This window comes from Gossypium arboreum, chromosome 12 (genome assembly GCF_025698485.1).
Source record: "Gossypium arboreum isolate Shixiya-1 chromosome 12, ASM2569848v2, whole genome shotgun sequence".
Taxonomy (NCBI): domain Eukaryota; kingdom Viridiplantae; phylum Streptophyta; class Magnoliopsida; order Malvales; family Malvaceae; genus Gossypium; species Gossypium arboreum.
Genome location: NC_069081.1, coordinates 89,892,210 through 89,918,142, shown reverse-complemented (window position 1 = coordinate 89,918,142; position 25,933 = coordinate 89,892,210). Strand labels below are relative to the sequence as shown.

General features: G+C 30.5%; 1 protein-coding gene and 1 pseudogene across 1 annotated transcript; both read right to left on the bottom strand.

Moving 5' to 3' along the window:
• Positions 1-9,371: 9,371 nt before the first annotated feature.
• LOC108476681 (probable serine/threonine-protein kinase At1g01540) lies at positions 9,372-12,060 on the bottom strand. The gene is made up of 6 exons (XM_017778950.2): positions 11,305-12,060; positions 11,106-11,210; positions 10,795-10,917; positions 10,528-10,698; positions 9,742-10,081; positions 9,372-9,665 (listed from the first exon to the last, which is right to left on the bottom strand). The coding sequence occupies exons 1-6, from the start codon at positions 11,874-11,876 to the stop codon at positions 9,585-9,587; spliced, it is 1,392 nt and encodes a 463-aa protein (XP_017634439.1). The 5' UTR covers positions 11,877-12,060; the 3' UTR covers positions 9,372-9,584.
• Positions 12,061-17,324: 5,264 nt separating this feature from the next.
• On the bottom strand, positions 17,325-19,147 carry LOC108477558 (protein REVEILLE 6-like; annotated as a pseudogene).
• Positions 19,148-25,933: the final 6,786 nt, after the last annotated feature.

Genomic DNA, 25,933 nt, shown 5'->3' with positions numbered 1-25,933 from the left:
TTTGTGCCATGTCAAGAGTTTTATGTCCGTTGAATCGTTGAATTCCGATGGATGCTTAAGTAGTACACTCGAAGTGTACGATTTAATAATCCGTCAATTCCTTATTCAAGGGTACCCATTAGGGCACTTAACCAAGATACACTCTCTCAAGTCCATATCGTATAACAGGATTACCAGTCCAGGCTAAATCCTTTATATAGCGTATGCTCAAAGGCTCGATTAGGATTACCAGTCCAAGCTAAACCTTAATCTTAACGCATACTTGAGAGGTATTATATTAGGATTACTCGTCCGAGCTAAATCCTTTATATAAAAAGGTTATTGGGATTACTCATCCAAGTTATCCCGTCTACAACAAATGCAGGACCCTACTTGTTTCGGGAAAGCGCACACAATCATCGGAATTCAACATCCAATTGAGACTAACCCTTTATCACCATTTCAAGCTTATTTTCATTTTTCATCATAGCAAACAAGTGAAGCACATCAACAAAAATCTCGTTACATACAACACAAAAATTAATTAACATAATTACATGTCTGATTAAGTTATACAAACTTACCTCGACACTTATTCGCGTAATAATCTACTAATCCGAAATCTTTTCCTTTCCTCGATCTAACCTCGAGTTTGTGTTTTCTGGATCTATATAAATGAATTTAATCATCAATTTCATACATTTCATACTTAAACAGACTCAACTTACGTCCTAGGCAAAATTACCATTTTGCCCCTAACTTTTCTAAAAATTCTATTTTCGTCTTTAGTCCCGGAAAATGAAACTTGTACAAATTACACTCTATTCCAAGCCTAACCAAAGCCCTATTACAAATGTCCCGGAAAATGAAACTTGTACAAATTACACTCTATTCCAAGCCTAACCAAAGCCCTATTATAAATTTTCCAGCATATGTTTACATAAAATTTTAAAATTTTTCCTACAATTTCACAAGTTTAATTTTAGTCCCTAAATCAAGTTTTCCTCAAAAATCACCTTGCAAAAGTTGTTTATCTATGCAACACCCCAAACCCGGCCTAGAAGTTATGGTCGAATCTGGCAAAGTCATATGAGAACGTATTTAAAACTGTGTTTACCCAAAAACTGTTCCAGTTACCACCTTTTACTTAACTCAGAAAACATATATTGATTAATTTTCTTGAAAACATTTCTTAGTTCGCGGAAGCTTAAGAACAAATAAAGTTGCAGTTCCAAAATCCATAAACATTATTTCAAATTCCGAACTTAAACCAAATAGTCTGGAACCAGAAATTACATAATTACTCCCAACTATAGCAATTAAAATAATAAAAGTATTAAAAACCTTTAAAACCAGAGTGAATGAAGCAGTGATTACAGTCGAGCGCTCTGCTGCACCAATCCACCTACTGTTGGGGATTACCTGACAGACAAATAAAATAAGCGGTGATTTTTCGTAAACTCAGTGTGTACATCCCCACAGTAAAGCATGCATGTAAACAGATAGCAGTCAATTAGTCATAATCGAGCCTGAGCTCTTAACAGAATCAGTGTAGGCCTTAGCCCACTCAGAATAATATCAGATACATTCGGGCCTTAGCCCGTACAGACATACATGCATATCAATTAGAACAGTAATGCCCACCAACCCTGCACACCATCTCCGTCCAACCCAACACACCATGTGGGGATGAAATCGACCCACCTAGCCCTGCACACCAAGTATGGGGATAGAATCAACCCATCCAACCCTACACTCCAAGTGGTACCGTACACGGCACGTATCAAATATATGCAGCATAACTGTCAAATGACAGGCTAGTAGCCTTTCAGTCTTCCTTCTCTTCAACAGCAAACCCAACCCAATGCAATACAACATAGATAATATGGCATGCTCATGTGTAGATATCAAAGCATGACATCATCATCAAATCAGAATAGATACACATGCTTTAATTATCATGCTTTTACATACATTTTAGTATCAGATCAGAGTATAAGGGTCTAAGTAACGCTTACCAACCCTACAATCAGGTCACAGTCGACTTGGGCGACCCGTGCAACCTTGCAGAACATTTCAAACAAATCGGGCTCACACGCTAGTGTGCCCTACCCGTGTGGGCCCATACGCTAATGTGACTCACACGGCCCAGATTGGCCTTGCCGGTGTGGATCACACGGCCTGGCCCAAGATCCTACACACCCGTGTGGTTCACACACGACCCAAATAGTTAAGTCTGTGCCTCGCACACGGCCTCGCCAGCCCTACACGCCCGTGTCAGTCATGCCCGTGTGGCGTGCATACGGCCTATTTCATCGACCACAGGGCTGTGTCTCGCCATACAGCCTCTACACAGGCAGTCCACACGCCTATATGGCGTCGACAGTAGCGTTTTTAGCTTTCACCGAAACGCATTTCAGATTGATTGAAGTACACACTTGGTTTTGATTGAAGCCTAACGCAATCCTGAGCACTTCAGAACCTATATTCGACAATGTCAAGACCCATTTTAGTCACTTAAACAATTTTCAATTGAAACTACACGAGGTATTCTACCCCAGAATCGTTAAATTTCTTACCTCGAGCGAAAACTAGTGAATACTACGTGCTTAATTCGCTGTTCAGGAATGAAGAATAGCCCATTGATCAGTACTTAACACCCAAAGAAAGTTCCCCTTTAATCTCTTAATCAAAATGATGTTTACAAATGACAAGCAGAACTTACCAATGAAAAGAACATCAATGAATCGCAGAAGCGCGTTAATACGAAATCAAAACGAATGGGAGGAAGGCAAGGGAAATTTCAGTAAAAAGAAAAAAAAAAAGAACGTTGAGAAGGGAAAAATAGAATAGAATTTCGGCAGAGAGAGTTCTTTCCGGGAAACTACTCAGAAAAATCTGATAAACCCTACCATTTCAGTGTTTTAGTTCACCTCCAATTCTATCACGGCTGTAGTGGCAAAAATAATGCCCAAGCCAAGATTCGAACATAGGACCTCTAGCATAAACCCTTGCCACTTATCCACTAGACCAGCAGGCCCATTCTGTTAAGTTTTTACCAATAAATTCTTATAGGCCCATTAACCAAAAGCCAAGCTTTACTTAAAAAAAATCCAAAATTTTGCCCAAGTTGAGACTTAAACTTGGGACTTCCCTAACACACCCCAAAAATACCTAAACACCAAAAGCAGGAAAATATTAAGCAAATTCATGCGAAAATATATTTAGATATTTTCCAATGCTACAATTCCACAAAAGTCGAAATTACAAAAATTTGGGGCGTTACAATCTATCAATAATCTTTCTTTTTCTATTATAAATTTCTAATTTCCAGCAAAATACATCCATGAGACATTTTTATACCTTGATAACTTTTAAAATTAATCCTTCAAATAGAGAGATTAAGCTATATCGGTTTCAAAAATGCCAAAATTACTAAAAATGGGACAAGGAAACTTACCCGATTAGGCCTTGAAAGCTTCTTTTCTCTCTATTAGGGTTTCCATGTGTTTTTAGGTTGAAGATCATGAAAATAAGATGATATAATTTCTTTTCATCTTTTAATTAATTAAGTATTTTGGTATTTTCAATTTAATCCCTTGTCTTTTTCTATAATTCCATGGATGAGTCACCATAAAAATCTACATACTTTTATTAATGGTCTAATTCCATATAAGGACCTTAAGTTTTGAATTCCATAACTATTTGATCCTCATAGCTACTAGAATTCAACTTTCGCATTTTATGCGATTTAGTCCTCTTGTAATTAGGCACTAAATCGATAAAATTTTCATATTAAAATTTCACACGTCATTTCTATCATATTACGGGCCATACGGTAAAATAAAAATAAAATATATTTTTCGGTCGGATTTATGGTCCCAAAACTATTGTTTCGATTTTACTGAAAAATGGGTTGTTACATCATCAGTTATGATATATTTCAATATGTTTTAACTAAATTCTCATACTGATTATTAAATGCGGATTAAATCTATAATTTCTACTTTATTTATTTTAGTCCTTATATCAATATTCAACCTTAATATACCCCAATTCAATTTGGTTCATCCACAATAGTTCATTATGACAATCTATGATATAAAGTGACATAAAAATATGAAATTTAAATAGGTATTAAACCATAGAAATACTTATTGTAAACTCTGAGCTATTCGTTGACTGATATAGCTTTTCCTTTTCTTTTCATGGATTCTGGGTCGACATTAGCTATGGATGAACATAAACATACAATACAATCAATAATCAATTAAAATTAGATTCAACTCTCAAATTACACAAAATTTTCATTTTATTCAATTTAGTCCCTAAAATCGAGACTATCATAACTTTCAATTTAAAACTTCAAATTTTAATCCGATTTCACTATAGCCCATTAGGGACCTCTTATTTCTAAATTATACATCCAATTTTACATTTTATGCATTTTAGTCCCTATTATACAAAACTAATTAATTACCATTACAATTTAGTCCATTTTCACCTCTAAGCTTAAAATCTGTCAATTTTATACCTAAAACTTCAAGAAATCAACAATGGTAACTTTCTAAAACTTTAAAAATTTAACAAATTGATACATGGGCTAACTAGTTTAGCTCCCTTGATCTCAAAAATATAAAAATTAAAAAAAAAGACTAAATTGCACTAACCAATTAAAGCTTTAAGGTTTAAAACCCTTATTCTCTCTTCTCCTATTTTGGTTGCATGAAGATAAAGGGAGAATATTGTTTCTTTTTTTTCTCCACTAAGCTTAATTTATTACTTATTTCAATTTAGTTAATATTTATTTTATTTTAATTAAAATCTTTATAACATATAAGTTTTATAAATAGGTTGCCCACCGTCCACCATCATTTCCAAAGTGACAATAATTCATCCATTTTCTAATTAAAAATCTATAATAATTGGAAATTTACCACATTTATAATTTAGTCTTTATACTTTAATTGAACACCAATTCAATAAAATTAGCTATCCAAAATTCAATTCCCTTATACTATAACTCTGTAAATATTTACCAGCTTGGTTTATAGAAACAGGGTCCGAAAACTGTATTTTTTGACACCACCGGCTTTTAAGTCATTACAGTGTAAAACTCGGGAATGATTGTTTGTCGTATCTTTTGCCTATAATACTCGAATTTACATGTACTATGGTATGTATTGAATGTAACTTGATAGTAGTTTCTCCGAAAACGAATATGGTACCTCGTAACTCAGGCTTAGTAATAGGGTGTTACAAACTCATAGTATAGGGGCCTCAATGGTACTTTTACCTATGGAGATGACTTATATTGAAATTTTAAAGGACTCAAAATTACAGTTTTACTATTTAAACAAGGCTAAAAGGGATTAAAACATATCATCCTTTAATTGAATAATTTCATCGTATTTTTTTAAATGTTCTCTAAGTTCCTACTTTGTATATTTGAAATTTAGTTTCTTTTCTTTTATTGTCGCGCATTTAGTTCTTCTACCCTTCATATTTTAAAACTCAAATATAATTGTTAACACAATTAAGGTTCTTCTATTAAATTTATTGGTATAGAATTTTGAAATAAAAACAATACTCATCAATAGCTATGTTACAAAAAATTTGATGTTGTAATGAACCTGAACTTAACAAAAAAATTTTAATGGTGTTAATAATGGGCTTACATTTTTACATCAGAAAAGTAGGAAGATTAAATTCCTTGAAATAAAAAGTAAATTGACTAAATTTCAAATGTATGAAGGATGCAAGGACTTGAATCATACTTGAACTTATTTTTTTACCGCAAATATTTATCTTTTTTAGTGGTATGATTGTGGTTTTTGTTCCTCTACTATGTTGAAATTTGGAATTTAATATATCTACTTTAATTTAACATAATATTTTCGTCTAATTTTATATTGTTACAAGTAGGTCCAAATTGATAACACTTTGCAACTGTTAACATGGTGACCTTTTTTAACAACCTTAAGTAGAATGGCATGTAAATTTATTATTGATTGAACACAGTTGATTCAATTTTCACGTAATCTTGATTGCATGACTGGATAATTAAAATAAAAAGATCAAACTGTTCATTTAACAATAGCAACTAACTTGAGAGTTTATTAATTTAGGTGTGTTTGATAAACTGAAAATTTAAATACTGAAAAATTAAGTACTCAATTTTAATGCTAAATTTTATAAGTGCTGAATTTATATCATAAAATTGTTTGTTAAATTAATAAATATAAGTACTTGAACATAATTATGTTGTTTGATAAAAGTAATTATTGATCTTAAAATTAGTTTTTAATTTTAATCTTATTAATATAATGTTTTATTTTATTTTGGATAGTTTTGGATAAAAGATACCTATGCTAATTTGAATATTTAAAAAAGATAACTTATTTTAATTTTTAATCTTAATATTTTCTACTTTAAGTGATAAGTAGCTACCTACCTACTTATTTTATTCAACATTTTTTGTTGAAATTTTTATATTAAGTAAAAAATTAAAATGACTATTAAACACATTTAGAATATTAAATATTAAAATTTTCATTTTCAGTGAAATGAAAATATTCTATGGTTTATATTAAACACACTCTTATATATACTAATAATATTGTAAAAATAGAAAACCAATTTATTCCAAATCAAAGTGATTAAATGCCAATTAGGCTTTGGCTTGTTATTTAAGGCGAAGGCCCTAAGATATTGAGTACTCAAGTTCAAATCCTATCATGTGCAATTGAAATGTGTGCGTCTCCATTCAACAATGTGTGTATGTCATGTGTGAGTTTTGTTTGATTCTTTCCAATTCTTCATTGCTTGTGTTTCGTATTAGTTTGATTCTACATTGAAGTTGATCAATTAATCTCTCTAAAAAAAATTGGAGCAAAATAATCATTGGTAATTTCGAAACTTAGTAACTAAGGAAAATTCGGTTAAGAAAACGGTCTACAATTATAGTGGAAGTTTAAAAAATTTCAAATCGAGTTAGCTTGTGATATTTATAGCAATAAACTTTTATCAAAAAGTACATGTGCTTTGTGTGAAATGAGTTTGAGTCGATCTTGGCTTTTAACCGAACGACTTTCTCCGTTATCCTCGTACCTTAAATTCCACTGAGTATGGGCTCAAGCAACATAAATCAAACACAGAATAAGAAACAATATTATTACTTCCGGTAGGAAAATAATTTTCTCAATAGAAACCAATAAAGATCGTAATTCCCAAAAAATAGAATTTATTCTAAGTAAATAAATTACCACTTTTTTTGGCAGAATAACGAAAACTCTATATTCAAGAAGTGTGTGTTTAAGATCAACTGATATCACCTATTTATAAGAAGAGATAGAAAACTTCATCATTTCCATTCATTTGGTTCTCCACATAATTTATTTCTAGTTTCAACGAGTTAGCAGTAGGACCGATTGAACATATAAAATTAGGGTTCAAATAATTTATAATTAAATCTAGTTTTTCGCCCATTAATCATAAACTTATTTAGTTACGAAATCATTCCCCTATAGTATTATGATTGAGCTCTCCCTAATTACATACCATTATGAAAGCTATTTAATAAAGTGCTTGCCTAATGACTCTGTCATAAGTGTAATACCCTTATCGGGTATCCGTAATCTCTATGAGATAAATTTGTTCTTCCAATATGATCTTATTTTATCTCATAGTAACAATTATATCTTCCTTGATGAAAAGTTATTTTTTGTCAAATAGTAATCAATTTATTTATCATAAAGACAAATGACCCATGACCATGTTTACTTTACATCTATCATGCAATGTCGATGAGAGGATATCCTTTCCCATTAGTTAGACTATGAATTCCACTATTGTAAATGATGCTACATACTGTAGAAGTCATTTGTGCAATGCACCAGCTTCTGATTCCTTATCTATTTGAACTCAAGCTTTTACTTACATCAAAGTATAAGCGTCATGCATACATAGTCCATCCACTTAAGATTAAGGTATATCACATTATGAAAGTCACAAGTGAATTAATACGTAAACAGATCTAAGATCTATTCTACTCGGGTCTTGTCTTATGTACTATCATTCCAGTCAGTCACATCTATGTCTCTATGTCAGTCACATCTATGTCTCTATCTTCTAAGAATCATCCGCTCCGATGCTCAAGACAAAACATCTCCCTAATTGGACTTGATAAACGTCATATTATTCTTTCAATCAGATTGCTCATTTCCAATTAGACTAAGGACATGTTTGGATTTATCTACTAATACATGTCTTTTTGTATTACGATCTGACCATGTAATACCATTAATATTAATTAAACGTTTGATAACCAGTGAATCAATATTTGCTTCCATTTTGCTTTGTGTGCAAAAAGATTAATCATAATAAACAAAGACCATTAATATAATCAATGAATATTTTATTAAACCAATTTGTTTGAAAAAATTCTAGTATACAAAGACAAAAATACTACACTTAGGGCACTAGATCCAACAAATTAATCACAACGTTAATGTCTTCCATCAATTGTACATAATTTTGATTGGTATAATAACAAGTTTAGCCTTCAATGTTTACATATTTTGTCATTTTGGCCTTAATTCTAAAAAATTAACAAATTTAACCTCAACATTTATGCATTTAAACGAATGTTGCAAGATAAATTTGTTAAATTAGGACCAAATCTATAGAATGTATAAACTTTGAGGGCCAAATTCATTATTATTCCAATCAAAATCATGTACAATTGATTGAAAATATTAGTATCGTAATTAATTATCCTTAGTTGCTCACTTTTGAAATTGCTCTAATTTTTTATAAAGGAACCAATTTGCTCAAGGGATCAGGGAGATTTTTTTACCAAACTCTCAAAGTAAAGTTATTAAATCTTAAGTGTTAACTAAAATTAAATATATTTTAGTTCATCATTGTATGTAAAAGTATGTAATATTGCATTCGAAATGGCAAATTTTAATTATCATCTCTCACCTCAGCTTCGATTCCAACAAACTAAGTTAACATAACCATTATTGAATGTATCGAAAACAATGAAATTTATTTTCAAACAGGCCCTCCCCGACGGCGCCTGCAAAGGGTTTTTTGAACATTGAAAAATGTTGTCTCCTACAATAACTCATCTGCCGGTCTACATTTGGAGAAAAATTAATTACATCACATGTAGATAAGAACACTATCATTAATTTTGATGTAATACTAGGTTAAATTTAATTACTAATTTTATATTATACATATAATTTTAAATTCTAAAAAGACAAGGATTAAATTTACAAATTTTACAAAGTATAAGGACTAATAGAGAATTTAACCAAGTTTTTACTTACAAACAAATTAAGACAATCAATTACAATCGGTATAAGAATTTATGAATTCATCCATTTGTACAAATGCATACTTTATATTCACATTGAAAAAAATTGCAGATTACTGTTAAAGATACAACCAAAAAAAAAAACTGGGGACCTAATTGAAAAACATATAAACCTTAAAAAACTTCTGAAAACTAATTAAAAGAGGCTTAAATTTGTTAGTCTCCTAAGAGTTGATAAAAGCTTTGGCTGGTGATAGTTATATCACCTTCACTTGTATCTCTAACTTAATTTCGTTGCATTGTGATTCGTCTGCCTGTCACCGGAATGCGAATCCCAAGGTTCTTTTGTGATCCGGCGTTCCTGCAAAACAAGATAACAGTATTAAAACTCCTTTTCAGATACCGGAATGGCTAATATAAATGAAAACGAAGCTCACATCGCGGAATAGTAGATCATCAGCTTCGAGCAAGTGGATAACATGCCCCATTTTTGGCCTTTTTGTTGCATCAGGATCAACACATCGAAGAGCGACTAATAGTACACGTTTAAGCGCTTTTGAAGCAGGCATCACGGGTAACTTAGGATCGATTACTTCTTCGGCTTTTCGGTTTCCGACCATGGTTTTTAACCATTCCACTAAATGCACCTCTCCTTGTGGTCGGGTATAGTCAACCGGACTTCTCCCGCTAATAACTTCCATAATAAGTATGCCAAAACTATAGACATCGCTCTTCTCGGTTAACATGCCGGTACAAGCATATTCCGGAGCAACATAGCTGGAAAAAAATGGACAAAATGATTAATCTTGGAGAGAAAAAGGACAAAGGCGGTAAAGGTATAATAGATACCCTGTACTAGAAATCAAATTGTATTTTGACTCTTAATAAAAAAAACTGAACAAATTAACTTCTGTACTTTAAATCAAAGAGCAAACTAATCCTTTCAATTAAAATTTTCATCCATTTTTATTGTTAAAAACTAATGTGGCTGACGAAATAACTAGACAATTACACCTAGTGTATAACATAAACCTTAAACCCTATACCTCATATCATTATACAGAAACCAAAATTTAATAGTAGAAATAGATGAAATTTTTAATAAAATGATCAATTTGCTCTTTGACAGATTATTTTACTCATTTTTAGATAAATGGGAAAAAAAACAATCCATATGATACTTTTACCGACAAAAAAGCTGCAAAATGGAAGTTTAAACCAACCCAAATGTGCCCATCACTCGAGTAGTCACATAACTCCGTTCGGAACACAAGAGTTTGGCAAGCCCGAAATCCGAAACCTTAGGGTACCATTGACGGTCGAGCAGGATGTTGCTAGATTTTACGTCTCGATGAACAACTTTCGGTTCTAGACCTTCATGAAGGTAAGCTAAACTGCAAATAACAATGGCATCCAAAGCAAAGAAATGAAGGAAGAGAATTTTACATGAATCAAAAGCACAAAGATGTAATGTTTTATAATTTTATTACCCCTTTGCTGTTCCTAAAATGATATTCATACGAATATCCCATGTAAGTGGACTAATATCACCAACATCACCATGGAGCCATTGCTCTAAATTACCATTGTCAACGTACTCATACACAAGCATCCTGCATAGCAAAACAAAACCCAGATACTAAGTTATCTTTCATGTCCATTTTACTATCTATATTCAAGTTTCGGAGTTGTTCTTCTCCAATGACGTTGTCGACACTTTTAGTAATACTATGTCAACAACAAAATGCAATCTTACTTTCACAGTAACTTTTCATTGCACTAAAGATGTAAGTTGCAGTACCTGTAAGCACCTTCAACGCAGTATCCATGTAATCTCACAAGATTCTTGTGCCGTACACGTCCAATTGCTTCCACTTCTACTTTAAATTCCTTCTCAGCTTGACCCCTGCAAATATATATATCAATGATTCGCAATAAACCCGAATCATAAATACAAACAAAGATGAACAGTAAGACGGATAAAAAGAGAAATTGGATACCTGTTGTTGAGCAAATTTTTTACAGCAATTTTAGTCCCATCAGTTAAAACACCGTAATAAACAATGCCGTAGCCACCTTCGCCGATGACGTTTTCTTCACATAATCCATCGGTGGCTAACTCCAGTTCCCTTAACGTATACCATCTTCCCCACCCAAGGTGAGATACTTCCGGCCCGACCGTCCCGCTCCCAAACGACGGTGTTTCGCTCACGCTGGTATGTCCTTTACTTTCTCCGCTAGAGAACACCGTCACTACGTGCTGCTGCTGCTCCGTTTTCCCCAAGTCCACTTTAACCTCCTGAACGGGCGGCGTGACTCGTTGGTGATCCGGCGCCGATGGCTGACGGTGGTGGACTATTTCCTGGATCTCTTTGCAGATTGGCGGTGCGGGGTCAAGCTGTCGGTGTCTCCGAGATTTGCGGCGGGTTGTCAGACAAAGGGAGAGAAGGAACAGAGATAAAACTATGAAAGTACCGAAAAGGATTCCGATCACTACCCATAGCTTTAACCCGAAAACAGACGTTGGTTTCGATAGCTCCGAGTTAACAAACGCCGCGTCGTAAACCGACATTTTCAGATTCCGGCAGTATTAGCTTCACCGGAAATAAAAAAAATGGAAAGCCAAAAAGAAACCCAAAAAGGATGAATAAAAAAGAAAGTTTAAAATCAAAAGGAGCACACAAATAGAAAGATAGTGCTTCTTCTTCTTCTTTAATGATCTGCACTTACAGCACTGAACAATTCTTTTAATACCTTCTTGCAACTATTTAAATAAATAAATTACTTTAATTAATGAAAATTAAAATGTTTATTTTTGTTTTAGTCCTCTATGATACTAACATTTAAATTTTAATCTTTTATTTAATTTAAAATGTGATTCTAAAATTGATGTGTTTCTTAAATTTTAAGTGTTTATTATAATTTTAAAACAAATAAAATGTCAATCTTGAATTTAAATGATATTTAACTTTATTAATATTATGAAATATGAATTCTAAATTTTAAAAGATATAAATATGAACAACATAATTATAGGTTCTAATTATATCTGTTCTTTTTACACAATATTTAGAATTACCCATAGCCCCACCCTATAAATAAAAGGATAATGTATTTCAGCTCACTATAACTATATCCTCATGTATTAGTAATAATATTCATGTCAATCGAGTTAATATTCAATATATATAATATAATTTAAAGTGAATTGTATACTCAATATACATAATACAAATAAAAAGGTAATTTTATAATTTTACATTAAAACTAGCTTCTCCAAAAATAAGATTTTTATAATTTAATTCATCTAATTTTATAATATTATTAATAGGTGGAGATTAATAACCCAATTAATTGTTGGAATTAAAGTGAAGCCATAAAAAATCTTTTAAAATAACATAAAGTATTCAACTGACATGTGTAAATTGACTAATTCGATTTTCATGTGATATAATGTGGAAATAAAATGGAGAGATTAAATCTCAAGCTTTAACAAAATGGAGGTACTACAACTGAAATTAAACCAAATTAAAAATGTTAATGTCTACCTGTCATTCTTAGCTAGAGTTGGACTTGGAGTTGGAAATTTATGTATAAAATTCAAATGACGAAATTATCCTTTTCCTTTTCATTTCTTTCCAGTTAAATTATGTTATTAGTCTCCCTATAATGCGTAAGTTGTAAATTTAGTTTTTTATACTTTAATTTATTCATTTTGAATCCCTATACATTTTGAATTTTGAAATTTTAATTACGATCACATAATGACTTTTTTTTTATACAATGTCTAAAACTATCCACAGCCTCTCACTAACCCTTAATTAGGAGGATAATATGCTTCAGCGTACTCAAACCCACATCCTGTTGTACTAACAACAATGCCGATGCCAATCGAGCTAAGACTCAATCGGCATGACTATAAATTTTATTAAGTTTTGCTATTTCCAAAAATTTATATGGTAAACATATTATCACATGTGTAATGTAATGTCAGCTTGCTATTTTTATATATTACTCTAAAAAAAATCAACAAATGAATTTAACGACTCTCATTTGTGTCAAGATTGAAATGTCAAAAATCGAAGAATATAAGGACTAAAAATGATCAAATTGAAGAACGTGGACTAAATCTACAGCTTCAAGCTTGGTACATGACTAATATCATAATTTAACCAAACAAGTTTAATTTTTACTGTTTGAGTTAGGACTAAAATTTTAAAATTCAAAGAGTATAGGAAAACTTGATCAATTTCTAAAGTACAGAATTAAAATTGACCAAATTAAATTATAGAGACTAAATCATCAACTTATGCATATTATAAGGATTAACAGCAGAATTAGACCTTCTTTCGTGTTAGTATATTTTAAGCCAAGTCCGGATAAATTTTCGACGGCTAATGACCGTTAAGAGGAAAGTCATAGGATACTTTTTGTTGTAGTTAGCTAAGCTTACACCAAACGGTCAAGATGTAATCGAGCGAATCAGATTGAATATGGACGTCCCACGTGGGTATACAAAGTAATAACGATGATAAGGACTTACACGTGTAAGCACAGTATTATTTACAAGTAGATTTATTCACGGTGAATATCTTGAATTGAATTTAAATACAAAATATAAAAATAATTTGTGCTAATTTAATCCATTTCGAATTTAAATTAAATAGTTTAAAAATACAGTGGTGCTCATCGTCTTAGGTATAACTTAAATTCGAATCGTTACATTACTTTTAAGGCTTTGTCCTCTTTTTTTTTTATAATTCAAAAAGGAAATTATTTTTTTTTTAATTGTAAAAAGGGGGATTTCAACATGTAAAACTCATGCCATAATTTTGGTCCAGCCATAAATACCTTAACTCACAAGCAAACTGCAACTATTAATTAATTAGTCAATTTCATTTTATTTTATAAAGTCAAATAAAAAATAAGTGAAATGGTTAGGGTTCTTACTCTATTTTAATTAGTGGTTAAGCATTCAGTTCTCATCTTGAGTACATGGATGAAGCTAGAAAAAGTTTTTAAGAGGGCTGAAATTAAATTATAATTTTTACAATAGTAAAAATATAATTTTATCATTTTAATGTCTCTATTTTATAATTTTAAAAGATTAAATTAAATTTTTATCATTTTTAAGGGATTAAAGTGTAATTTTACCTTTATTAATTTAAAATTAAAAAATAAAAGGCCTAAATAAAAATTTTCTATTTTAGAAGGATCGGAACCGGACCCTTACTAGCCCCTGCTACATCCCAATCTAAATATGAAACAACTTTAAAACTCGTGCCCAATATCTAACCTCTTTCTATATATACTTTGAGAAATCATAAAAAGAAAATGATAGGTTCAACTTACCTAGTTGGTTAACAAGTTTTTAATATTTAAATAATAGTTTAATTTTGGATAATAAAGGATGTATTTGATTTAATGATATATCTTTAATATTAAAATTAATAGCTCCTTTTAGTTTCAAATAAATTATTTTAATTTTTAAAAAAAATTAAACCAGCTTTTAAACTTAGAGATTATATTGATTTGGACAATTTATTGTTATTTTTATTCAATCGGTCCAATTTAATTATGATAATATATTAATATTCTAAAAGACAGAAAAGAAAATTGTGATGGAAAGTGGGGAGACGAGAGGCGTTATTAGGAAATTTTGAGTAGATAAGGATAAATCATTGCATTAAATTATTGGTCAGTATAATATTCTAATTTTATAAATACTATAATCAAATTATTATAACATAAAAGATTAATAATTAAAAAATTAAATTAAATCGATTTATTGAACTAAAATTCACATACGACATCGATATATTATGAGATTTTGAAACCTACACATATAATTGTAAATAATGAGTTTTAAACTTGAGTATTTAAATCTCAAGGTCTCCATTTTTGCCAACAAGCCGAGCCTTATTTGTCTCTTTTTTTTTTCAAACTCTTTTACTATACATTATAAATATAAAAAATATGAGTTTAAATGTATTAAAGAACATTTATTATCCTATTTAATAGTTCGAAATGAGGGTATGAATAGATATAAATTTTTTAAAGAAATAAATAAATTTCCTTAATCATAGAATGTTAAAGTATTTTTGAACATGGTTTTATTACTTGTTGTTTTGTGGGTTCAAAAGACAAGTTGGAATTAGAAGGAAGCTAAAAGTAGTGTTCTTGAAGTTTTCTTTTGTTTCTCTTTTACATAAGGAATAAAGAATATGCATTATTGTACTAATCATTCATAGTCACTATCATGATTTTATCATTCAACTATGATATAATAATTAGATGATATGTTAGTGGATGTCTAGTGTTTTTCATTAAAGTAGCATTTATGAATAAAGATGGCAATTTATATGAACTGTTTTCTTTTGTTGATTCAATAAAAAATATTAAAAGAGAAACTTTTATTTAAAAATAATTAAATTCCTAACCAAGTATTGAATTTCAAAAGACCTGAGTAGAAGAAAAAAAAGAGTTGGATTGCATCCAAGTTTATTGAGCATATTGATTTAATTTTGGGTTAAATGAATTTGATACTTCGAGTTTTGAATGATTTTAATTTAAGTCATTTTATGTTTCACTTATTTATGTTGAAATTGGAGTTGTCCAAGTGGAGCAAGTTCTAATTGATTGTTTTAAGCTCAAATCATTTTAATTTCCTCATTAAAGTCATTTTTAGTTCAAGTTGTTTCAAGTTTTGCTCGATTATGAATCTGGATCAATTTGAATGTTCCAGAACGAGAATCAGACTAAGGAACAAGAATTTAATCCTGACTGAAACTCCCCTAAAGAATGATGCATTACAATCAAGGTTCTAAGAACTAAACCGACATTCAAACTTGTAGCTATAAGGTTATCAATTCTTGATTCATTTAGTTCGTTCGATTTAATTAAATGAATTATTTAAAAATTCATAAAATTAAAAAAAGATATTCGCAGGTCACCTTATCTAACCCTTCTCTCTAAACTGATATCCCAACTAGTTAGGATGGTCCAACCAATATATCCAGTCTGATTTAAACAACATTGACTACAATGTCTCCTCTCACATCATTAGACATACATTCCAGAAATGATGCAAATTATAACAACAAAATGCTACAAATATCCTCAGCCGTTGCCTGGATTTACTTATTGCATCAAACGTGATCCTCGGTACCGACACTGTAATTCTCATGTCTATCAAAACTATTCGGATTCTAACCTTGAAAATCCCTAACTCGTAAGGAGCCCCAAATTAATGAGCCTATCTAGTAATGAATACATAACCTCTCAAATTTAAATGGTCGTCCATGTGAAGCTACTATTACCAAAATGATCTTGTATTCATGATGCATATTTTATATGCCAATAATATGCATACATACACATACATACACGCAGACATTATTTGATATTTCAGTTCATGATCATGGCAGTGAGAGCCATCATATGGAGGTACTGCAAAAGCTTATTGAGATGGAACGAAGGTCAAACTCAAAGCCGATCAGCCTTTTCGGTGTGGCTAGTCATAGTCAAGCGATGTATGGTCATGGTCAGAGTCACAATTCAAAGATCTATACACGGTAGCCTCTAACAGGCTAATACATTTGTATGATATAAACAAGGCATAGAAAAGACATCCAGTGTATTGACATGCATGCATGCATTCATACATATATACATAACATCTGACTGCTACACCTTGTTAGCAAGTTAAGCAGCAGGACCATTTACCTGCAACCTGGCATTAAAGCCTTGGAATGAGCAATGAAAGAGAAGAGCGCACAAACTGTTCCACAAACACTTTAGAGTACCTTGTTATGCTGATGGACTGGTGTTTGCCGAGATATGTGCGAGATTGATACTGTAGGAGCTACCAAGTTTCACATCCTCAGGCTCTCCAGCATTTGATTTTATTACTAGTTAGTAATGAATGTAATCTATATTTTGACCAGATATCGTTTAGACCTTTCGGCATTTACCAACCTTTAAGTCAGAACAGGAAAGAGAAGCCAAGAAGGACACTAAATAAATTCAACATGATGAGTTCGGATTCAAACTTGAATGTGGTTTCAGTGTTATATTTACAGACTTCCATCAACAATTTTTTAAGGGCTAAAAACTGAAAGTTAATATATATTGTGTAAAAGGTAACAGTGCTGAAGAAGAGGAAAAATAACTTACATGATCTTCAAACTCGGGGCTTGTCAAATTGACACACAGATTTCTCATCAACAACAATGCCTGCAAAGAGCCAAACAAAGCCCCTTGATTTAACTGTAAGCTTTATGTCAGAATATGACATCTCTATAACCTCACACCAACCCCCCAAAAAAAAAAAAAAAAAGAAAAAGAAAAGCCTGGATAATTAACATCATTTAGTGTGACATACCGTCTCAAAATTTATCGGGTCCAGCTGCTTCAGCTTCTGCAAGTGCCCACTTGCACTGAGGTCAAAGACACTGCCAATGAAGCTGTACACCTCAGCAAAATCCGGCATAGCTGCATCAAATCAGAAGCAGAGTTATTGCTAATGGAAGGAAGGAAGGAAAATTTCAAGTTGCGGTAAAAACTAATGAAAAATTACATCATTTAAAAATAAAAAAGAGAACTTGTAAAATTTTCAGAAATTAAAAAATTACACGCTGACATTGAAAAGTTTGCTACATGTGGAATCCTTATTTGCACTTAATGCCACAATGTTTTTAACGGCTCGATTTTGGGGGTGAACTGTTTGACAGGGCAAAACTTTAGGAACCAAACTGAGAAAAAAAATTCTTTATTTGCCAAATTGAAAAAAACAGCTATTATAGGGGCTAATTTTAACAAACAGCAACAAAAAGAAGAAATGGGAAGAATATAGATCAAAATATGCCCATAGTCAAATACGTAGATGTTCTTTATCATGAGGCAGCTAGAGTTCATCATGAAGTATCTGAGACAAAATGGCCATTTTCTTGCAAATAGAGAAATATGTCTTTTTGTAACAATAAACAAATGTCAATATGAGCGAAAGTATTTTTCAAGTGTAAAGATAAGCGCATGTATCATACAAATCAGAGTTATCTTTTGATAAAAAGAACTTAATTCAGTAATCAGAAACAGCTGCTAAACCGTATTTGATTTACATCATATTAAGTGCTGCATGAGATAGCATTATAGATGTCAGTATTATTGAAGTATTATTTTAGATTTATTATTTTAAGAAATTGCATGTGTCCTGTTTTTTGCCATTCCAGTGTTGCAGCTTCGAGATATGATAATATGGCAACATGGTCTAGGGATGCCCATATCAAGCTCAAAGTAGAAATAAATTACTAACCTCTAGATTTGTTCCCATGACCCCCTCCATCAATGGTTTCACTAAACAACCAAGTTCCGGAAGTGATTTTGTTGCTACTACTGTAACAAGAATTATGCACAATACATGGTCCAGCCAATGCTGCATCATCTGAAAACATACATGATTCATATGTGATTATATTTCCAGACTTGAGAGTAAGAAAAATTAAAGATAAAAGCAGTGCAGGAAAAATTAAAACCTTTGGTCAATTGAGATACAGAGACAGGTGGCACGGAATTGTAATTCCAGGAAGATAGAGCTGAAGTAGCAATCGGATTTCAAAGCATCGATGATGAATATTTTTCTGTATGTATAACCTGAGTTAAGCAACGCCGATGAAGATTGAAACGGTCCAGCAACTTGGGATACAACAGTAGCTGCAACTCATGCACAACTACCCAAAAAAATATACAACCAATATCGAAAAATAGTACCATACAGACAATTTTTGGGAGCTTTTTGTGGGTACCCATGAGCTGCTTCCCTTTTTGGCCGAGGGGGCGGTACATGTTCACTCATCCCATTTTACTGAACCTTAAGGAAATAATTCTGAGCATGGCTATGGATCTGTCAATTGCACCCATTAAAGTCTTCAGCAAACACATACCAAAAACAACATATATGGCCAAATTCATTGCGGAAAGAAACCATACCATCTTTCTAATTTTACTTGGATCACTGTCTTAGACCCAACAAATGCTTCAATCTTCTTCTAATCATGATCAAATCTAAAATAAGGTAAACAATGATATCATTAGCACCACAAGCCACAGAGTATGCATATAATAATGTAAATATAAACAAACTCTATCAACGTATTTCTACGTTAAAAATCAATATCTTATTCAAATTTCATGCATTCCAAAAGCTTAATTCTAAGTACTTGGAGTTAAAATCAATATCTTATTCCAGTTACTCCTCAACCAAACAATGCCATCACCAAACTATCTGAAAAAGCAAATTGCATCGAACTGGTAGGTTTCCAAATACAACGAAATCCTCCTCAACAAATCTAGCAACCTTCTTCGATTTTTTTCAAGGAATTGACTTTGTTACTCACTTCATTAAATTCAAATTTAAAATTACTTAGAATTAAAATCAATATGTTATTCCAGTTGCTTCTCAACCTAACAATGTCATTACCAAATCACCTGAAAAAAATCACCAAGTAATTGCATCGAACTGGTAAGATTCCACATAAAACGAAAGCTCCCTCAACAAATCTAGCAAAAACTTTCGCACATCACTTAAGCATATTATCTTCAAATTTTTTTTAAGGAAATTGACTTTGTTACTCACTTCATTAAATTCAAATTTCAAACTGAACAAATAATAGCTAAAAACAATACTAAAGAGAAATGAAATCTAGTAAATTTTACTGACAATTGAAGAGCTTCGAGAGACTTATCGTGCTCCTGCTCAGTCCAGCTCTCTTTAGACTTGGTAATAGTGTCAGGCTTCCTGATCTTCTTGTTCGGATCCTCCGACTAGGAACCGGTATTACCAACGGCGGACATGGACACGGAACTAGAAGGCGGAGGATGAGGCGGCGGCGGTAGAGAATTAAGAGACCATAAGCTTGAAATTCCCAAAAATTAATTTTAAAAAAATAATTAAATTGATTTAATTTTGGGATTTTCTTTAAATAGTAAAAAGAAGTAGAAAATATGGAAATGTGGTGAGGAAAAATGTGGTGAGGAAGTGAAAGTTCGAGCATTTTTATATTCAAACTGGAGGGAGAGTTAAATGGCGGGAACTAACCGTACACGTGGATTAATATGAGTCGTTTGATTGATAGGTAGGACATGTCCCAAATTGTAGGTTAATTCAAAGGTTTTAGTAAATAATAATTAATTGAATCGAAAATTAGTGATTTGACGAATTACATAAAATCATAGATATAGAATAAATAGTTGTGAATTAAGAAAAAGAAAAATTAGTAATTTAAGTGAATCACTTTAAGAATTTTGTATTGTTTTTTAAATAAATTTTTTATTTTTATTTAATTATCATTCAATTGAAGGTTCGATTAGTTGAACGAGAACTATTAATTTAATTTGTTGAATCGTCGTCCTAATTTTTACAACACTAAATGAAATAGAGGGGTAATTCTCCCTGATATGGCCATAAAGTTTCTATATTATGCAAACGTGGTTGATTCTATTTTTTAAACTTTAAAATGCTTTAATTAAGTTTTAAAAGTATTAAATATTATATTAATCGAATTTTTCTATCAATTTATTTATTTATTTAAACATTAAGTGCGATTCAAATTTGACTTGTTCATACACTTTCAATAGAGGTGGTTTAGTGAGAGTTCGTCGTGGCGATGCCTATGTCTAAGGTACGTTTAGTATTGTGGGGTTCGTCTATGAGAACATGTGTATAGAATGAGGTTCATCTACTAGGGACATGTGTAGAAGCTCATAGAGGTGACATAACAACACAATATTAGAGAAAAAATTGTCAAATTTGAGTACCAATTGATGTATTAATTGATGCAAATTATTATAAGACCTCCTAATAGTTGGGTTGATTTTAGATTGGATCAATCTAAACTAAACTAATTCCAGTTTTAAAATTTTCACATCATTTCAAGTTTGAATTGTTTCTAATTCGAACTATTTCGAATTAGGTCATTTAGGTTTGCCACTTGAAGATTTTTTTTTTCTGGTCAATTCATATAAAGTTTAAATAATTTCAGTTAGGATAATTTAAAGTTTAAATTATTTATGGTTCGAGATGGATGAATTGAAAATATTAACTTTTTGTGATTATATTAAATTGAATAAGTTTATATTCAAATTAATTGAATTATATTTTCGTATTGGGATCAAAATTAAAATAATATTATTAGTAATTCCTTATTCATTGAGGTACACAAATTAGTTCACACAAAACCATAAAAAATTTAACCCAAACTCAAACTTTTGAAGGAAAAATTGTCAATCCACGTTTCCACACTTGGTTTGGTTTAAGAAAAGAAAAAGGAAAGAGAAAAATAATCACACAATAATCAAAATTGAAAGCAACACCAAATCATAGTCTTTGGATTTTCTTTCCCAAATATTAAAAAAAAAATTAGTGTCTCGACATTAAATTATAATTTTTACGATAATAAAATATAATTTCACTATTTTAATAGTCTATATATCTTTATAATTTTTAAATGATTAAATCAATTTTTTATTGTTTTTATCATGGACTGAGCTGAGTCGAGTTTAGGTTGTGTCTAAGTATGATATTAATATACTTTACACTTGTTCAAGTTTGGTCTAACTTAAAATATGAGCCTAAAATTTTGTCCAAGTCCGACCATGCTTGCAAAAAACTCACCTAAGCTTATTTTAGACTCACCTATATTATTTTTAAAATTTATTTATATTATTTTAATTTAATATTTAATAATTTATTTTTATTTATTGAATTTTTATATAGTCATCTTAACATTATTTTAATGTTTACATTAGAGTAGTGTTATATATTTAGTATAGGTTTATTTTTTAATGTGTTATAAATAACATATAATATAAAAATAACATAATATAAAGTATTATAAAATTAAAAGCAGTAGGGCTCAAACCTTGAATGTTCAAGCCGAACTCGACCCATGTTTTAAACGGGCCTAATTTGTTGTCAAAGCCCATTTTTTGGGCATAATATTTTTGTCCAAATCCTCTCAAATTTCGGGCGAGCTTTCAAGCCTGGTTGGGTAGCCTAGCCCATGAACAAGTCTAAGTAGAGGGACCTCTCCCCCAATTTGAGAATTTTTTATTAATCCTCTTAAAGATTTTTAAAGAGTTATTTTAACACCAATTTTTAGAAATTTACATTAAGCTTTTCAAAATTTTTAGAAATTTTAATTAAGTTATTTAAACTTAATGTTAAGATTCACCACTACAAATAATAATTATATATAATTGAACTCGAACTTAATTTCTAAGAATCTAAAACCTCAACCTAACTAATAAGCCAAAGCATCATTCACACATAATGCATTGTTATAGGTACTTCGCTCATCAAGGTTTCGCCATCACAACTTTGTTGTACAACCAACACCAACACCTTAACCTAGCCAGGGCCATCACTTATGCTAGGGCTAGACTCCATGAACATATGCCCGCGTATCAAGTGAAACTTTTTTGATCTACTTGGCAAATGATAGATGTTGAGTACTTTCTTGCATGTCTTACATAATTACATATAAAATATCGTCTAGTGCATTTCTATCACATTGTTACTTATCTAGAAGGTTATTGTATCTCTCAAGTGATCAATCATGATGAAACTTGCACCATACACGTATTAAAACTTTAAATTAAGACAGAGTTATGCTCACCTATAAATATTTTTCCTAACCTTGGTGAAGGATCTCTCTTTTTCTCTCCTTCTACCTCTTCGGTGTACCAAAAATACCATAACTTTTCCTTACAACTCTTCACACACCTCAATATAAACCATCACCCAAACCTTCCACCTCTTTTTCCCATCAACATACATATTATTTGGCAAACATACAAGCATATATTAAATATAAACATTGAAAATGAATTGTCAAATCAAAAGAAAAAAGTTGGTCTACTAAAAAGCACATAGCAATCTAAGATTGAGAAGAAAAAGATTGATGGTTTTGGAGAATTCTAAATAAAGCTATAAAAAATTAAAAGAGGGTTTGAAAAGAAAACCACACAAGTGGAGGCTCTCTTTTGTGGACCTAAACCTCTCAATTCAAGGGGCCGAAGCCAACGTAATATAACGTATATAGGCCGGCTACGCTACCATCTCACCCTCTTGGGTCTTTTTGAGTGATAGCAAGCAAAAGATTCTTATACATACATCATCACTGTCGGCTTGCCCTTATTTAACCTAATGATACCTTCCTTTCCTTCTATCATAATCATGAATGTCAATTTCGATTTTGAATTTGAATTGATCATAATCGTGATGGACTAAAGCAAGAAATTAAAATATGAACTTGAAACAATATTACATGAAATAACTCAAATAAATGACTTGAAATGATAAACTGATACCAATTTAATTTACACGTATGATAAATTTAACATGATGAATCAATTATTTAAATTGATTTAGACCCAAATCAAATCAATTCATACACATGATAAATCTAACATTACATGTAAATAAAAATAATAATAAACATAATAACAAATACAACCCTAACATTTACTTTTTTATCACTTCAGTCCTTAATATTTAAATTTTATTTAAATTACTTTTTTTAAAGAAAAGTTAATAAACTATTAATTTTTTTACAGCATTGATGTAATAAACTATATGTATTTTATTACTGATGTGAGTAATTTTTTAAAATATAAACTTTAAAATTTGTTAATTTTAAATAATAATATATTTTTTAATTTATATGAAATATATAAAAATTATCACAAGTATTATTACGTGAATATAGTTAAAATTTTAATAAACTTTTTGATGAAAGGAAGTGTTATATTTTCTTTGATGACATTAATTATAAAGCAGGAAAAAAGTGAAGGCTTTTCTATAAGCTGCGTTTGGTCAAATGCATTCAAATATGCCTCAAACTTATACTCTTGGTAGATTTAAATTTTACTTTTTATTTTTATTTTTAAAAAGTTTAGTTTTTGAACTCATGTGTTGGTTTGATGATTAGAATGTTCATAATTCTAAGTGTAGCCTACATTCAAGTCGCGCTAGTCGCATTGTTACAAGGTTATCAAGTGATTTTTTTTTATATTTTAAAATGCAATATCAATGAATTTAATAAAAAATTTAACAGTACATAATTTTTAAATCTGATAAATAAAAGAATAAATTATTAAAAATAGAAGTAGAAGAACTAAATTATAAATTTACTAAAAGTATTAGTACTTATAACAACTTTAACCTTACAATTATTAGACAAGTTTAAGTTCTAATTTTAATTCAAATAACTCTTATAAATTATATTTAAAATGTAATGTTCTTAATATTTAAGATCTCTTTGTTTTAAATTGGTATTTGGTTTGTAGTAATAATAATAAGACTAAATTCTGCTATTAGTCTCTGTATTTTATAAAAGTTTTGGATTTAGTCTTTGTATTTTAATTTGCTTAATTTTAGTCCTAATTTTTTTTTAATTTTTAGTTTTGTTATTTCCAAAATCTAATGCACCAAGCGGTTGCGCTCAAATTTGTTTGTTTAAATTCAATTACTTGTCTTGTACTATATGTACAATTGTAGATTTAGCCCATATTTTTTAACTGGATCATTCTAAGTTGTAAATTTTGAAATTTTAGTCTTAACACAAATAACAGTAGTTAATCTATTAATTGATTTTTTAGTCAGTAATTTATGAAAATAACAAGCTGACTTGGCAATATACACATATGAGAATATGTTTGGTGCATTAGGTTTTGGGGACAACAAAACTTAATGAATTTAACATTTATCATTTGGTGATGGCTAAAATTTTAAAATTTTAAAAGTAAAGTGACTAAAATGACCAAATTAAAATATAAAGACTAAATCTAAAACTTTCACAAATTACAGAGACTAATAGCAAAATTTAACCTAGTAATAAAGTGAAACCTCTTAATGAGAAACAAGTTATTTTAACTATTTACATTGTTAGGTGTAATAGTAAGATATGTTGCTATCAAGAGAACATGAGTTCGAACATAAAAATACTCTTAAAAAACTATTTACATAATTAAATTTTTGTTAAAATATGTCATAAGTCTCTATACTTTTTAAAAATTTAGAATTTAATCATTGTACTTTTATTTTAAGAAATAGTCCTCTATTTTTTAGATTTTAAAATTCAAGTCTAAATGTTAACATCGTTAAAATTTTTGGTTAAAAAATGACATTTTAATTAACTATAAATTTTAACAGTGTTAATAATTAAACCTAATTTTAAAATCCAAAAATAAAGACTAAATTTTAAAATTTTTAAAAATAATAAAATTTATCACATATTTTAACCAAAATTTTTAAATTTTTATAATTTTATCACTTTATGCAACATACATTAATAAGATGACAACTTTGGTATTGTATTATCCAAAGATTCGGATCGAATCAAACCACTAATACATGTTGCGGTACCATCCATGTATGATATGGTGGTCCTCCACGTTTACTTATCGGGGAATTTCTTATGGTTCAAACTTCAAAATGCTGTTAATCAACGGCATTCGCGTGAAAGAAGCCAGCCCTACTACTTTGCGTCATCCATGTCGGGACCAATTGAACTTTCTAGTAACATGATAGTAAAATGGGATAAAATAACATTTTAATCCCTCAATTTGATA

Coding starts and splice junctions, on each gene's coding strand:
- LOC108476681 (XM_017778950.2), bottom strand. CDS start 11,876: ATGTCGGTTTACGACGCGGCGTTTGTTAACTCGGAGCTATCGAAACCA. Junction 10,918..11,105: donor TGCGTTGAAGGTGCTTACAG/GTACTGCAACTT, acceptor TTTGCTATGCAG/GATGCTTGTGTATGAGTACG. Junction 10,699..10,794: donor ATTTTAGGAACAGCAAAGGG/GTAATAAAATTA, acceptor TGTTATTTGCAG/TTTAGCTTACCTTCATGAAG.